We start from the raw sequence: 13,373 nt of genomic DNA on the forward strand, positions 1-13,373 counted from the left end.
CCCAATAGGCTTCCTAACCTGCTTGGCCAGAAAGAATTCCGTTTTTGACAGAATCATCATGCTAAGTTTTGTTGCTTGCACCAACATAAAAATCCTAATGTTTTTCTTTTAGATTACTTTAGAGCAAGCACTTGGCTTGTGTCAGAAGTATCACTCTAGAATGCAAACCGCATGTGAGTGGTTGGAGGACGCTGTGGGCTTCTTGCAGCAGGCTAGTCTCGGGGTGGATGTGGAGAACTATGAAGAATGCCTGAGGCAACAGGAAGACATTATGGCCACTGAACAAGAGTTCTTGGGTGTTCTTGAGGAGCTGGAATCTCTGCCTCCTCAGCTAGAAAACCTGGTGAACCCTACAGCCAAAGAACAGCTTCGACTTAGCGTGGAATCTGCACAGCAGAGAGGAGTAGAGGTCAGGGACCAGCTACAGTGCCATCAAGATGTCTTAAACAGGTACAGTTCAGGACAGAGTCCAGTTTACCAGAGCATCTGATTTCCTTAATTTTCCAACCTTTGTATATTGACTTAAGATGCTAACAGGTCAGCACTGCATCACAGGATGTAGATATGTTGGTGTCCTTAGCAGGCTTTTTTAAAAGCTTGACAAGTACAACCTGACACAGTCAACCAGCTTTACCAAGTTTTGTTGGTAAACAGCACAGCTGTTGCATGGCATGGAACAATAAGTCTAGAACAGTATGAAGATTTGTTCAGGTACCATGTTGTAGTTTCTTCTTAGCTTCAATTATTATTACTCTTGCCTCTTTCAGCTGTGTTGCCCAGTGGAATACATATCAGGAAGCCAGACAGACCGTCATTGAACTGATGAATGAGGCAGAGAAGAAACTAACTGAATTTTCCACAGCTAAGGCTGCAACCAACCAAGAAGCTGAGGAGAAACTCAGGAGTCATAAGGCGAGTCAAACCTAAATTCAGTACAAAATTAACTTTGGTTTAGAAGAATAAACAATTTAACATTTGAACACTTGACATACTAAGTAAATCATTTGTAAGAAGTTACATGATAAAGTAATTACTCTCTTTATCTTTGGCCTGCAGTCTCTGGTTTCCATGGTAAGCAGTTTTCAGGAAAAGCTGACCGGTTTGGAGGAACAGGCGTCTCAGTTGGAGCAGATTGGCAGTGATGCCAGTAAAGCCACTATAAGTCGATCCATGACCACGGTTTGGCAGCGCTGGACCAGGTTACGCAGTGTAGCACGAGGTCAAGAGAGGGTTTTGGAGGACACGGCTCATGAATGGAGGACTTTTCGGGAGAAGGTGCAGTTCATTTGCTACAATCACTGTTACATTATGATTTATAGTTCCAAAATTGGGAGTTTAGTTTGAATGTAATTTTACAAACAAGGTATTCCAAACAAAACATCTGTTACAAGTGTTAACCATTCGAGACCTTTTGTGTCATTTAGATGATGAAGTTCAGAGCTGCAGCAGAAGAGCTGAAGAACCGTGTACCTGAATGCACCGCTGAGAAAGCCTCCAAAGCAACACTGCAGTCACATCTGGATCAGTATGAACTGGTCAGTCAGGACTTGGAGAGGGAGATATCTTCTCTAACTCTCTTACGACAGTATGCCCTGAGCCTGCTTCATGATGTGGAGGTGTCTGTAGCATCGGCTGATCATGAGCAATTGCCAAGTATGAAGGAAATCAAAGTCGTCCAAGATCAGCTGGAGAGGTATAAAAGGTTTTTTCTAATTCAGTGGTTTATGACATTTTATGATTCTGTGTGATCAAACTTCAGAAACATAAGGCTACTAACCAACAGCACTACATTGTATCATTTAAAATGTTTTGTTCAATTCAAATTCTAAGTTTGAGATTGTTTTGTCATGAATATTCTTTGGGGGGGGGTGCACCCAACACAAGGGCGGCTTATTGGTGTAATGTAAGCTGTTTTCTCTGGGTTATGTTTGTACTGTTCAAACTTAGAAAGTGTGAATTTTAGCGAGACATTGACATGGTCTTTTATCCGCTCTTTTGTAGTCTCCTGCAGAAGGCAAGGGCAGGAAAGAGTCGAGTTCAACAGGAGCTGTCAGACAGGGAGGGTGTGGAGAAAGGATTGAGTCTGGTTAAGAGCTGGATCCAGGACTCCAGGGAGCTTCTGCTGAACCCCACATCTGATTTGGACATTCTAACACAAGAACTGGAGGTGCACATCAGTATACTTTTTTTTACTGAAACAATAGCTGTGTATGGGGTACTAGAAAGTGCTGCGTACTGCAAACTACATATTAATGATAGTTTGCAAATGTTGTATACCTTATACAATATTATATTAACCGAATGCTCTCGGCACATATTGTACCTTCATTATAAAAGGGGACATATCATGAAAATCCGACTTTTTTCATGTTTAAAGGTGCAGTGTGTAATTTTTAGAAAGATCTCTTGACAGAAATCCAAAATGATATACAAAACTATATTATCAGGGGTGTATAAAGACCTTTCATAATGAACCATTATGTGTTTATTACCTTAGAACGAGACCTTTTTATCTACATACACTAAGGGGACCCCTTACATGGAAGTTGCCATTTTGTGCCGCCATTTTTCTACAGAAGCCCTTAACGGACCATTTTTTTACTTAGTTGTCTCCAGCGATGACATGTTTGTCCGGTGGCAGCTACCGTAGCTTCTCTATGTGTTTCAAAAGCGAGGGGTGAGCAGTGGACTAAGCCATTGGTTGCAATTAGCAACCTCACCATTAGATGCCTCTAAAATTTACACACTGCACCTTTAAGTGCTATAATTGGGTCCCCAGTGCTTGTATCAACTTAGAAAATGTGATAAAGATCAACCCAGTAACTTAGTTTTGGTAAACCATTCTCTGCAAGCATGTGAAAAATAGGTCATTAAAATTTGGCTCCTCTTGTGTTGTCAGAAGGGGATAATACCGCCCCTTAATCTGTACTATCCAACCACGACACTGCCATTTAGTGCAGAGATCAACTCATTTGCATTTAAAAGGACACACCCCGAAACGGCACATTTACAAAGTGGCAATTTAAACATGCTATAATAAATTATCTATATGGTATATTGAGCTAAAACTTCACATACGTACTCTGGGGACACCAACGATTTATCCTGAAAAAAAGACGAATGTTTAACGATTGTGGATAAAATTTAAACTTGGGTCCCTTCCCTTGTGGGTACTTGGACCCAGAGCCGGCGCCAGACCATAACTAACAGGGGGGCATTTGGCTTCCGACGGGGGGGCACGCAATACAACAATAACTTGCAAAAACAAGACATTAAACAACAAATACAGTGCAAGCACACACTCATACAACTGGTACAGACTGTCAGCTCATTTCCTGTATAAAGTGCAAAGACCACAAACTATGCGAAAAACTATTGAACTTCGACCGCGGGGTGAGCGCAAGCTGAGCTCTACTGCGCTGCTCGCGCTTTGCTCTACGCAACAAAAAAACGCCCTCGCGCGGCGCAACCCATTGAAATGAATGGGTTTCATAGCGCAGCGCATAGCGCAGCGCACACCGCGTCCTGGCTTGAAAAAAGCCGCTTTACCATAATCACGTCGTATTGCTGTTAACGGTCTATAGCCACACTTCACATTTAAGCTTACGTAATTTAAAACAACGCTAACTTACCTTTAAAATAGCTGAAGACGGCGTGTACGAACATAAACTTCATTAAAAGTGTCCTGTAGATTTGTAAATTCCACCTCTAATCTTTGGTTTGAGCCAGTCTGTGTTTGCCTGAAGTCAGATGAAGCAGGCGGTGCTGGTTCGTTCTAAATGTTCTAATATCCATATTTTACACGATCCATAAAATGCCGCGAAAAAACACGTTGCTAGTATCAAGTCACAAATATGCTAAAGACGTAAGACGGGTAAGACGCGGCAATACATCCAATCAGAGAAACTGGTCTATTTTAATTAAAGAAAACATATATCAACTATATTTTCCTCATTTGATTACATTACAAGTCACGAAACATTCAATGTTTAATTTATTTTAATTATTCTTGATATATATTAAATTAATAAAAAACTTTTTAGGGGGGCACAACAACCTGTTTGGGGGGGCACTGCCCGCGAATGCCCCCCCTTGACGCCGGCCCTGCTTGGACCTGAATACAATCTGAATGTGGCAGCCAGACTTTCATTATTTGCAATGTTTCTAGTTACATCTTTAGTGATTTTGTAACTGTTTATGTCTTGTCCAAAGTGGATTTTTTTAGAAGCAGAGGTTTTTGCCCAAAAAGCTTGCATGCACTTAAAGGGTTTTGCAGCTGAACTCTTCATTCTGTATGGTATTATTACGAAATACTCTAGTGTTATATCTAGACTTTTACTCTTAATTTTGTCGTGCTCGTACAGGTTATGCATGGGGAGCTGATAACTCACCGTCAGAATGTGGACAAACTTGCAGAACAGCAACAGAGTAAATACTTGGACCTGTACACTATACTTCCATCAGAGATCTCTATGCAACTGGCTGAAGTGTCCCTGGCTCTGGGGTCCATCGAGGACCAGGTATAGATTTAGTTTCCTGATAAAAAATTTCAGTGACATGGGTAAGCCACTGTATTACCATTGTGCCCTTGAGTGAGACACTCCTGGTTACTTTATAAAAACTGAACCTCTTATTATTAAGTTATCAAAGCAACCCTGTGATGATAAAGATTTTAGAGTTAAATTAATGTGTGATTTTCATCTCGGGTTAAGGTTCAAGCCAAAGAGAGAGACATCCAAAAGACCAGAGTTATCAAACAGGAGTTCAGTTCCAGAATTCATGATGTGTCTGAAAAAATGAAGGCCATTTCATCAGCTCTGAAGGAAAGAGCCACTGACATCGATCAGGCTAAAGATGAGGCCAGAGTATGTACCTAATAATCTTTGCATTGGTGTATATGAGATCACCAACCAATAAAATGTTCTTACCCTATCTTTCTGTGATGACAATGATCAATTTTGTCTCTTTCTAGCATTTTTGTGATGAACTTGACGTCTGTGGTAGAACGCTAGCCGAGCTCGATGCCGCGGTGCAGGACTTTGGTCGTCGTAACCCTCTCATAGCCAGACAGCTGGCTGACGCAATCGTCAAGTTACGAGAAATCCATCATCACACGCTTCGCCTGGCAGAGTATAAAAGTATATGGCTGAAAAAAGTAAGAATATACACAAATGTTTGTTTTTTACAGATTAAGTATTACACGTATCTCAGGAATTGTATGTGATTATGTGTGGTCTTCTTTCAAGGCTGAAGCACATCTAGATGAATACAATGAGATGTTTGAGTTCATAGTCAAGTGGACAGACAAAGCCAGGAGTCTGGAGAAGGCCAACATCATCTGGAACTCATCTTCTCATCTGCACGAGCAAATCAGAATGTATCAGGTAAACCTCAATCTTTAATATCGAAGATTTCGATTTGAAAAATAAAAATCAAGTTCATTTGACTTAGTGAAGTTTCCTTATGTCTACACTTGGTTATAGTCTGTTCTGCGTGAGTCGCATGAGCTCCACGGTGACCTGGATGCCATGCAGGAGAAGGTGGAGATCCTCTCTGAGACACTGCAGGTCGAGGCCATGGGACAGCAGGTGTCAGAACTGAGCCGTCACACTGAGGAACTGGAGCAGAGCATTAGATCTCGACTCCAGAGTCTACAGGACGCAGCAAAGGTCTGGACACTTTATAATGCCAACACTCTGTACTTCTCCTTAACTGATCCTAGCTCATCCTAACTGGCCTTTGTTTTGTAGGACATGGAGAGGTTGGAGGCTGAAGTGAAAGCCCTGCATGTGTCTCTAGAGCAGGTTCAGGCCACACTCACATCTCCAGAAATGGCCCGACTAAGTATTAAGGAACAACTTGCCCAGAGACAGGTAACTCGCGGTTGTCTTGATCCCATGTATGTTTTTGTTTTGTAATCTTGAGATGTAGACCTCATATGAGTGATGCAAGTTTAAATATAAGTTTTGAGGAAACCAGTCGTCCTGTTTTACGGAAAAAAAAAATGTTTAATTTCACAGCGTTTGCTTTTGGACATGGAGAACTTTAAGCCACTGGTGGAGGCCGTGCAGGAGTGTCAGAGCTCTCTGAGAGTTCCCGAGGAGGTTGTCACCAGTCTGTCTATCTGCCGAACTGCCCTATGCCTGCAACAAGAAGCCAGTCAGCTTCAGCACACTGCCATCCAGCAATGCAACATCCTGCAGGTTAGGCGAACTTGCTTTTATTACAGTTTAGGGTGTAGGAATTTCAAAGCAGTTGAAGTTGAATACGAAGTCGCCTCCACAACATCAAAACAATTGTGTTTGTGTTACCTTCTGACAGGAAGCAGTGGTACAGCACGAACAGTATGAACAGGAAGTGAAAAACCTGCAGGTCATGATTGAAGATGCCCATCGGGTCATTCAGGATAAACCAGTGAACACCAGCAACATCCAAGAGCTGCAGGCTCAAATAAACCATCATGAGGTCAGGGGCTAAAACGACATTCTTGAACTCTTTTACTGGGTGAAAAAGTGCTAGTTTGGCCTGTGTCGATTCTGATAGAATTGTTACTGGATAATATTTTTTTTTATCTTACCACCCTCCATACCTGTCAACATAGGGATTTGAAAATAAGGGAAATTCCCCAACATTGACCCCCCACCTTCTAAGTAGCGTATTTGTAAGCTTGACTACCAGTGTATTTGATTTTACATGACAGTAAAGCACGTAAAGCTACAAAGATTTCACTGCACATTGCCGCACGCACGTCCAAATGTAGGCACACTGCATTTTGTGTAACTTTGCACATGGCTCGGCATCCTCCTTCCTCGTAATGCTTCTTCTTTTTCTTGTTGTTTTATTGGCGGGTGTCATTTGATTTGAGTGAGATGTTACAGCTAAAAACTGCAGCTTGCTTTCCCGGTGGCGAATGTAGCAAACATATCAAATACGCCCCAGTGGGATTTTTTATAGAAAGATTCAAAATAAAGGAGAAATACGGGAAAATATTTTAACGGGATAGAATGCTAAAATATGGGAGAATCCTAGGAAAAACGGGAGGGTTGACAGGTATTCCACCCTGATCCCCATATATTGACACTGATAGGATGAATTCCAATTTATATTTGTCGTAACAGGACCTGGTCCAGAAAATCAAAAGCTACCAGGAGCAAATTGCATCCCTGAACTCCAAGTGTAAGATGCTGACGGTGAAAGCCAAACACGCCACCACGCTCCTGACCGTGAGTGATGCTGAGAGAGTTGAGGAACCGGACGGTGATGCTGCTAAAAGAAAACAGAGCCAGGACTTGGTATGTAAAATGCCTTTACCCTGCCAGTATAAATGAGAGGAACGGACACAAGCTGCCGTGTTAAATGTTTTATAAGTGCTTGATGCTTTTTCTTCGGCTCTACTGTAAATAACTCTGCTGTCTTTTCAAACTTACTCATCACTTGTTTGCATGTGGCGGACTCGATTCACTCACGTCCTCATGCCTCTTTCTGTTTATAACAATGTTAGATGTCTTCCGCTCGCTGTCAGTCTCTCTTGTCTCCCGTTACTGAGGAGTCCAGTGAGGAGGTCAGCGTCAGTGAGATCTGTTCTCCTTCTTTCTGTCCGTCTCGTTCAATCGCTAACATTGAAGCTGTTAGTAAGGTATTCCCCATAATGCCAAAGCATGCTAACTGTTATTTCTAACCTGCCTTAACCCATCTGCCTTTTCATTTACAATTAAAAAAGTCATATACACTTGGTATGGATTGAGGGTGTGGAAATTTTGGGCTAATTTTCATTTTGGGGTAATTTATTTTTTTTATGTATTGTACTTATTTGTCATCATCTTATTCTAAATATAGACGGTACGAGGATCTCTCAGTAGAGCTCATGTACAGGAGTTGTACAATCCTACTCTGGAATCTGTGGCCAGCTTAGATGATCTCCAGCGGTCATGGGAGACCCTTAAAAATGTGGTACATGTGAATTTAGAATCCAGTCAAATTTGCTCTATACCTTTAACCTTTGACCTTTTAAATTCACATTGCTTTTGTGTTTTACAGATTAGTGAAAAACAGAAGTCCCTCTACGAGGCTCTGGAGAAGCAACAGCGCTATCAGGGATCTCTGCAGTCCATCTCTGCTAAAATGGAGTCCCTTGAGGTCGTATTAAATGAGCCACCCATGCACGATTTAAGTCCCGACAGACAGATGGTACTGCATCAGGTGAGTGAATTACAGAATGGACATATTTAGTGTATTAATTATTTTTTGCTCCAGCTATAGACTTGAAATGAAATGTATGAAAACCACAGACATGCTAAAATCATACTGCCATACATCCCCAGAATCAAATGCAGGACATTGTCAAAGTTCAGGGTGATATAGATGAGCTTCGGTCCAGCTTTAATGAAGATCTGATATCTGATGCTGTGGACTCAGACTCATCCGATCAGTTGGCCATGCAGTCCACACTCACAGTGCTAGCAGAGAGGATGGCTACCATCAACATGAAAGCATCTGGAAAACAGCGACTTCTAGAGGTATATACAGTATAATAACAATTTTTGTGTAATAAATGAAAAAAAAAATGGAAAAAGAAAATGTAATTTAAACTTCAACTTTTACATTTAGCAGATGCGTTTGTCCAAAGGCATTGCCTTTTAACTGTGCGTTCACACCAGATGCAGAAGAGGCGGCAAAAAACTTAATATTCACGCATAGTTGGAAGCTTGAATATTTTGAGTTTACTCGCTTCATTAATTCTAGTCATTTGAGACATTCACGCGTAAAGAAAATTTGTATTTAATTTAAACTTCAACTTTTACATTTAGGAGATGCGTTTGTCCAAAGCCATTGCCTTGTAATGTGCGTTCACACCAGACGCAGAAGAGACAGCAAAAACGTGCTATTCGCGAATAGTTAGACACTTGAACATTTTGAGTTTACTCGCTTCATTAATTCTAGTCATTCGAGACATTCATGCATAAGGAAAATTTTATTTAATTTAAACTTCACCTTTTACATTTAGCAGATTAATTTGTCCAAAGCCATTGCCTTATAACTGTGCATTCACACCAGACGCGGAAGAGAGGGAAAAAATGCGCTATTCGTGCGTAGTTGGACGCTTGAACATTGGACCTATTCGCGTCTTTGCATTGACTTAACATATAAATCAATCGTGCTTGCCGCCTCTTCTGCGTCTGGTGTGAACGCACCATAAGACTTGCTTTTTACAGATGTTCTTTATTAACTCTTTCCCTGCCATTGACGAGTTATCTCATTAATTAAGAGAAAACATTTCGCTGCCAATTACACTTTCCTGATGAGTTTTTACGGTAATCTGTAATAAATTCTAAATTTATTTTAAAAAACTGAAGCAAAAATGAATTTAATTAATTTTAAACTCCATGTATGTTTTGATAATCATGCTGAATCTGATCTCTAACAAAACTCCTTTACAAAAATGCAATTATTTCAGCTTTTTGCTTAAAATTTTGTATTTTTGAAGAAACCTACCCATATTTTTGTTTTAAAGGCTGGCAGGGAATGAGTTAAAAGTCATTTGTGTTTTTTTTTGTTTTTAGGAGAAACTGAATGACCGTGTGGAGAAGCAACAGCAGGCACAGGCATTACAGCGTTACTTGAATCAAGCAGATGAGCTGGACGAATGGCTGCAGAGCACTCGTGGTGACCTCACTTCCTGTTCTCAGGACTCAAATGATGAGCAACTCCAACACTGCCAGGTTTGATTGCCCTCTACAGATCAAATTCATACATTTACTACTATAAATATTAACACTTTTCTACTATAAATATTAACAATATACTATTAAATATTAACAATTCACAGACCACTATACAAAATACATGCTTTTATCATTGCCACATGACAATGTCTGCCTACTTTATGCCTTTAAGTAGAAACTTTGTCAACAGTTAATGGCATTAAAAGGCTTCTGAGAGATCACATGGGTTGAATCCTAAGCGTCTGAAATCTGATTATGCAAATGCATCAGTGAAACACAACTGGGTGGTGGCTATTAAGGATATAAGTGAGAGGATTGGTGCTTTTAGGAAAGCTGCCCCGCCTCTTATTTAATATTCATGAGGCTGCAGCATACTGTAGGATTATGTTAGGGGTGGGGCTTTGTTTAGCTTCAAGGGAAGGTTACAAAGTGACTGTCCCACTACAACAAAAAAAAAACATATGGATGTAATTGTATTCTCATAACCCTGGACATAAATAAGGTGTCTGTTATATATTCCTGTTGTTGACCTGAAGAGTGCGTCTACTATAAGCATGGCATCTGAGGGATTATGGATAATGTACAGCATGTAGGCTCGGGATGAGAGCAGAGCCGTCATGTTTGAGTTGGCCTCTCTTCTGCTGTTCCTGCAGAACATGCTGCTGGAAATCGATGAGAAGGTCCTGGGTCTGTCTGAGCTGTCCAGACGCAGTGAAACACTTCTGATGGAGAGCCGGCCGGAGAACAGGGAGGACGCTGAGCAGCTGGCCAGGAAACTGCACATGGTGAAAAGCAGCCTGCTGGAGCTTCAGAGGATGCTACAGAACAAACAGATCAACACCAAGGTGAAACTTTTTCAGCTCCAAATTAGGAAAAAAAAAGGCTTGTCTGAAGCGTGGCCAACGGCCAATCACAGTGGCCGCTACATATGCTCCGGTCTTCCATAAATGTAATTGGCTGGATCTGCCTAGGTTATTTGCATAAGGTGATCGTATTGGCTGACGCACGCGTTGTCGCTTGAAAAGTTAAGAAATGTTCAAACTTCTGCCGCGAGCAATGGCAGTAACGTGGTGCCGACGGATCCACAATTTAGTTCGGCAACGAATGACGTCACCCATTAAAAGTGAATTGGAAGCCTCAAAGCTTACGCCCTGTGTGAATGTACCGTAAGGGTCATGGGTTCGATTTAGAGGGTACAAACATACTGATTATTAAAGGTCACGTTCTTTCTAATCCAATTTTCAAACTTTAGTTAGTGTAATGTTGCTGTTAGAGCATAAATAATACCTGCAAAATGATAAAGCTCAAAAATTGTGTGAAAAATACCTCGTTTTTTTAAACGTGAAACATGAACACATGTAATATTGCGCACTGTAAACACAATCAAAGCTTCAAAAACAGAAAAAGAACGGGACCTTTAAAAACTGAAAAGTCATAATTCATAAATGTAAATATAAACACAAAAGCTAAACATGTCCAAGTATGATGGCATGATATGGTAAAGAATTTGCAAGTAAAACTACCCTAGGCAAAAAATACTATGGTACCACGATGAAGTAATACTATGGTATCATATAGCGATACTCTGGTACTTTTAAAAAACTGAATCACCATATTAGTATGCCATCTTAAAGGGGACAGAGAATGAAAAACCAGTTTTACCTTGTCTTTGTTGAATAATAGTAGTCTACCCGCATTCACAAACATACAAAAAGTGCTAGCCATGCTAAACATCTCAATCTCATAGAAATTCCTCTTTTAGAAATGTCAGCCAGAAAACGGCCCAATCTGAAAAAACTGATGCTTATGACATCACAGGCATCTCCCTGCCCCTCCACTTTAAAATAATTGGCTACATTTTTTAGTGGCAGCAAAGTCAGCCAATCAGTAATGAGATTGCAAGTTAAGCCAGTAGGGGGAGACAAATAGGTGCAAAACCACTTGTTTAAAATCCCGCCACGCTAATAGAGCTTTCTGAGAGAGGTTTTTAGGAAGCTTCTAAAGCATTACAGACCCAAACAAAAAAATTTTTGTCTACATGTCACATCACAGAACAAGAATAAATACCCCGTTCAATCATTCTATGTCACCTTTAAATCGTACTGTACCTACCAAAATACTTGTTTTTACCATGGTGCATGTTTGAAATACAATGCTACTTTATTTGGAAACATCCTTTATGAAAATTAACCATGGTTTTACTATGGTTAAAACAAAAAAAACATGGTTACTGTAGTAAAACCATGGTTTTGCTAATAGTAATCAATACACTAAAAAACTTTGGTCACTACAATTTTACCACAAAAAACATGGTTTATTTTTGTAAGGGATAGTGAAATCCCGACTGAGGGGCCGTTTACACGAACACGCTTTCAACCAAAAATGGGAACGTTTTTAGCGTCTTTTTTTTAAAACGGCAACTGCGTATCGGGGTCCAGAAAATGAAAATGGGTTCCAAAGTGCACGTTTTTAAATACGGCATCTTTATCCTTTCCATGTAATTGTCAAAAACGCAAATTTGTGAAAGTGTTGACGTCAAGCGCATACGTGTTTCGCGTTCGCTCTACAGGCATTCGCATTTTCACATACATACACAACAATGGCAGACTAAATGTTGAAGTTGAACCAGCCTCATCATCTGTCCATACAAAACTGCCAGATGCTTTTGCCATATTGTTTGCTTAAAGGCGTTTTCCGCATGCGACTCCTTCGTCACTTATTTTAAAAGCCTTTGGTAGTGTAAGTGACATCGCCACCCATTGGCCTGGCATGCATTATACACCATTTTTTATCATTTTCCATGTAAACGCAGATCGTTTTGACAACGTTGACGTTAAATTTTTCACAAACGTGGAGATAAAACTTTTACGTTTACAGTAAAATTGTTGTTGTGTAACCGTAGCCTAAATTCTGAGCGTTCTGTTTTGTATTTGTTATGCAAATGTGTTATCTCATATTTCTTTTGCAGGCAACTTTAATATGGGAGGAGCTGAAAGGCTCTGCGAGAGCAAGCGTAATAAAACAAACATTATTTTTTTTCAGCATTTGTCGCTCACAATCAGCACTGGGTTTCTTTGCTGCAACTTGATGCATGGCTTTTCAATTTCACACACAATACGGCAGAATAAAAGATGATTATTGTTGATTTGTGTTATGAATCGATGATTGTATGATCACAGATTCAGTAATCTGAAGTATGTAAATACGTTAAACACACAAATGTTGCTCATGTAGTTTCTCTGTCCTGTAGGATTCTCAGCGAGAGCCTTCAGACTCCAGTGAATCAGACTCCAGTCGCTCTCAGAGTCCAAACGTTCAGGATTGGCTGGCTCAGGCCCGATCCACACGCAGCCTGCAGCAACAGGACAGCCTACAGAGACAGAAGGTATTATGGGTTTTACATTAATGTGCATTACTGTTTTAGTAAATCACTTTGAATTTATCTGATAAATGATGAATAGTATTAATATTAATATCTTTTCTGTGAAAATAAGGAGCTGGAAGAGCAACTGGCAGAGCAGAAGTTGTTGCTGAGATCTGTAGCGAGTCGTGGAGAGGAGATCCTCACCCAGCAGTCTTCACCCGTCACTGCCAGGTATTGTGAGCATCATCTCTCATTACATTACTTCTCTCTAATATATCGACTTGTCT

The 13,373-nt window shown here is 40.5% G+C and overlaps 1 protein-coding gene across 4 annotated transcripts in view; it reads left to right on the top strand.

The window, feature by feature from the left end:
- The window catches only part of syne1b (spectrin repeat containing, nuclear envelope 1b), a 119,283-nt gene that overhangs the window by 66,512 nt on the left and 39,398 nt on the right, over positions 1–13,373 (top strand). For 3 of the 4 annotated variants that reach the window (XM_065254156.2, XM_065254133.1, XM_065254141.1), the window contains 22 exons: positions 113–450; positions 768–912; positions 1,057–1,275; positions 1,425–1,693; positions 2,002–2,167; positions 4,365–4,520; positions 4,713–4,865; positions 4,973–5,155; positions 5,247–5,384; positions 5,484–5,669; positions 5,751–5,873; positions 6,021–6,203; positions 6,322–6,465; positions 7,119–7,292; positions 7,502–7,636; positions 7,837–7,950; positions 8,038–8,199; positions 8,322–8,516; positions 9,561–9,719; positions 10,376–10,567; positions 12,973–13,107; positions 13,217–13,317. In XM_065254156.2, coding sequence (XP_065110228.1) covers positions 113–450; positions 768–912; positions 1,057–1,275; positions 1,425–1,693; positions 2,002–2,167; positions 4,365–4,520; positions 4,713–4,865; positions 4,973–5,155; positions 5,247–5,384; positions 5,484–5,669; positions 5,751–5,873; positions 6,021–6,203; positions 6,322–6,465; positions 7,119–7,292; positions 7,502–7,636; positions 7,837–7,950; positions 8,038–8,199; positions 8,322–8,516; positions 9,561–9,719; positions 10,376–10,567; positions 12,973–13,107; positions 13,217–13,317 — 3,770 coding nt within the window. The remainder of the gene's footprint in view (positions 1–112; positions 451–767; positions 913–1,056; positions 1,276–1,424; positions 1,694–2,001; positions 2,168–4,364; positions 4,521–4,712; positions 4,866–4,972; positions 5,156–5,246; positions 5,385–5,483; positions 5,670–5,750; positions 5,874–6,020; positions 6,204–6,321; positions 6,466–7,118; positions 7,293–7,501; positions 7,637–7,836; positions 7,951–8,037; positions 8,200–8,321; positions 8,517–9,560; positions 9,720–10,375; positions 10,568–12,972; positions 13,108–13,216; positions 13,318–13,373) is intronic. The other variant, XM_065254128.1, reaches the window with a different exon arrangement.

This window comes from Paramisgurnus dabryanus, chromosome 17 (assembly GCF_030506205.2).
Source record: "Paramisgurnus dabryanus chromosome 17, PD_genome_1.1, whole genome shotgun sequence".
Lineage (NCBI taxonomy): Eukaryota > Metazoa > Chordata > Actinopteri > Cypriniformes > Cobitidae > Paramisgurnus > Paramisgurnus dabryanus.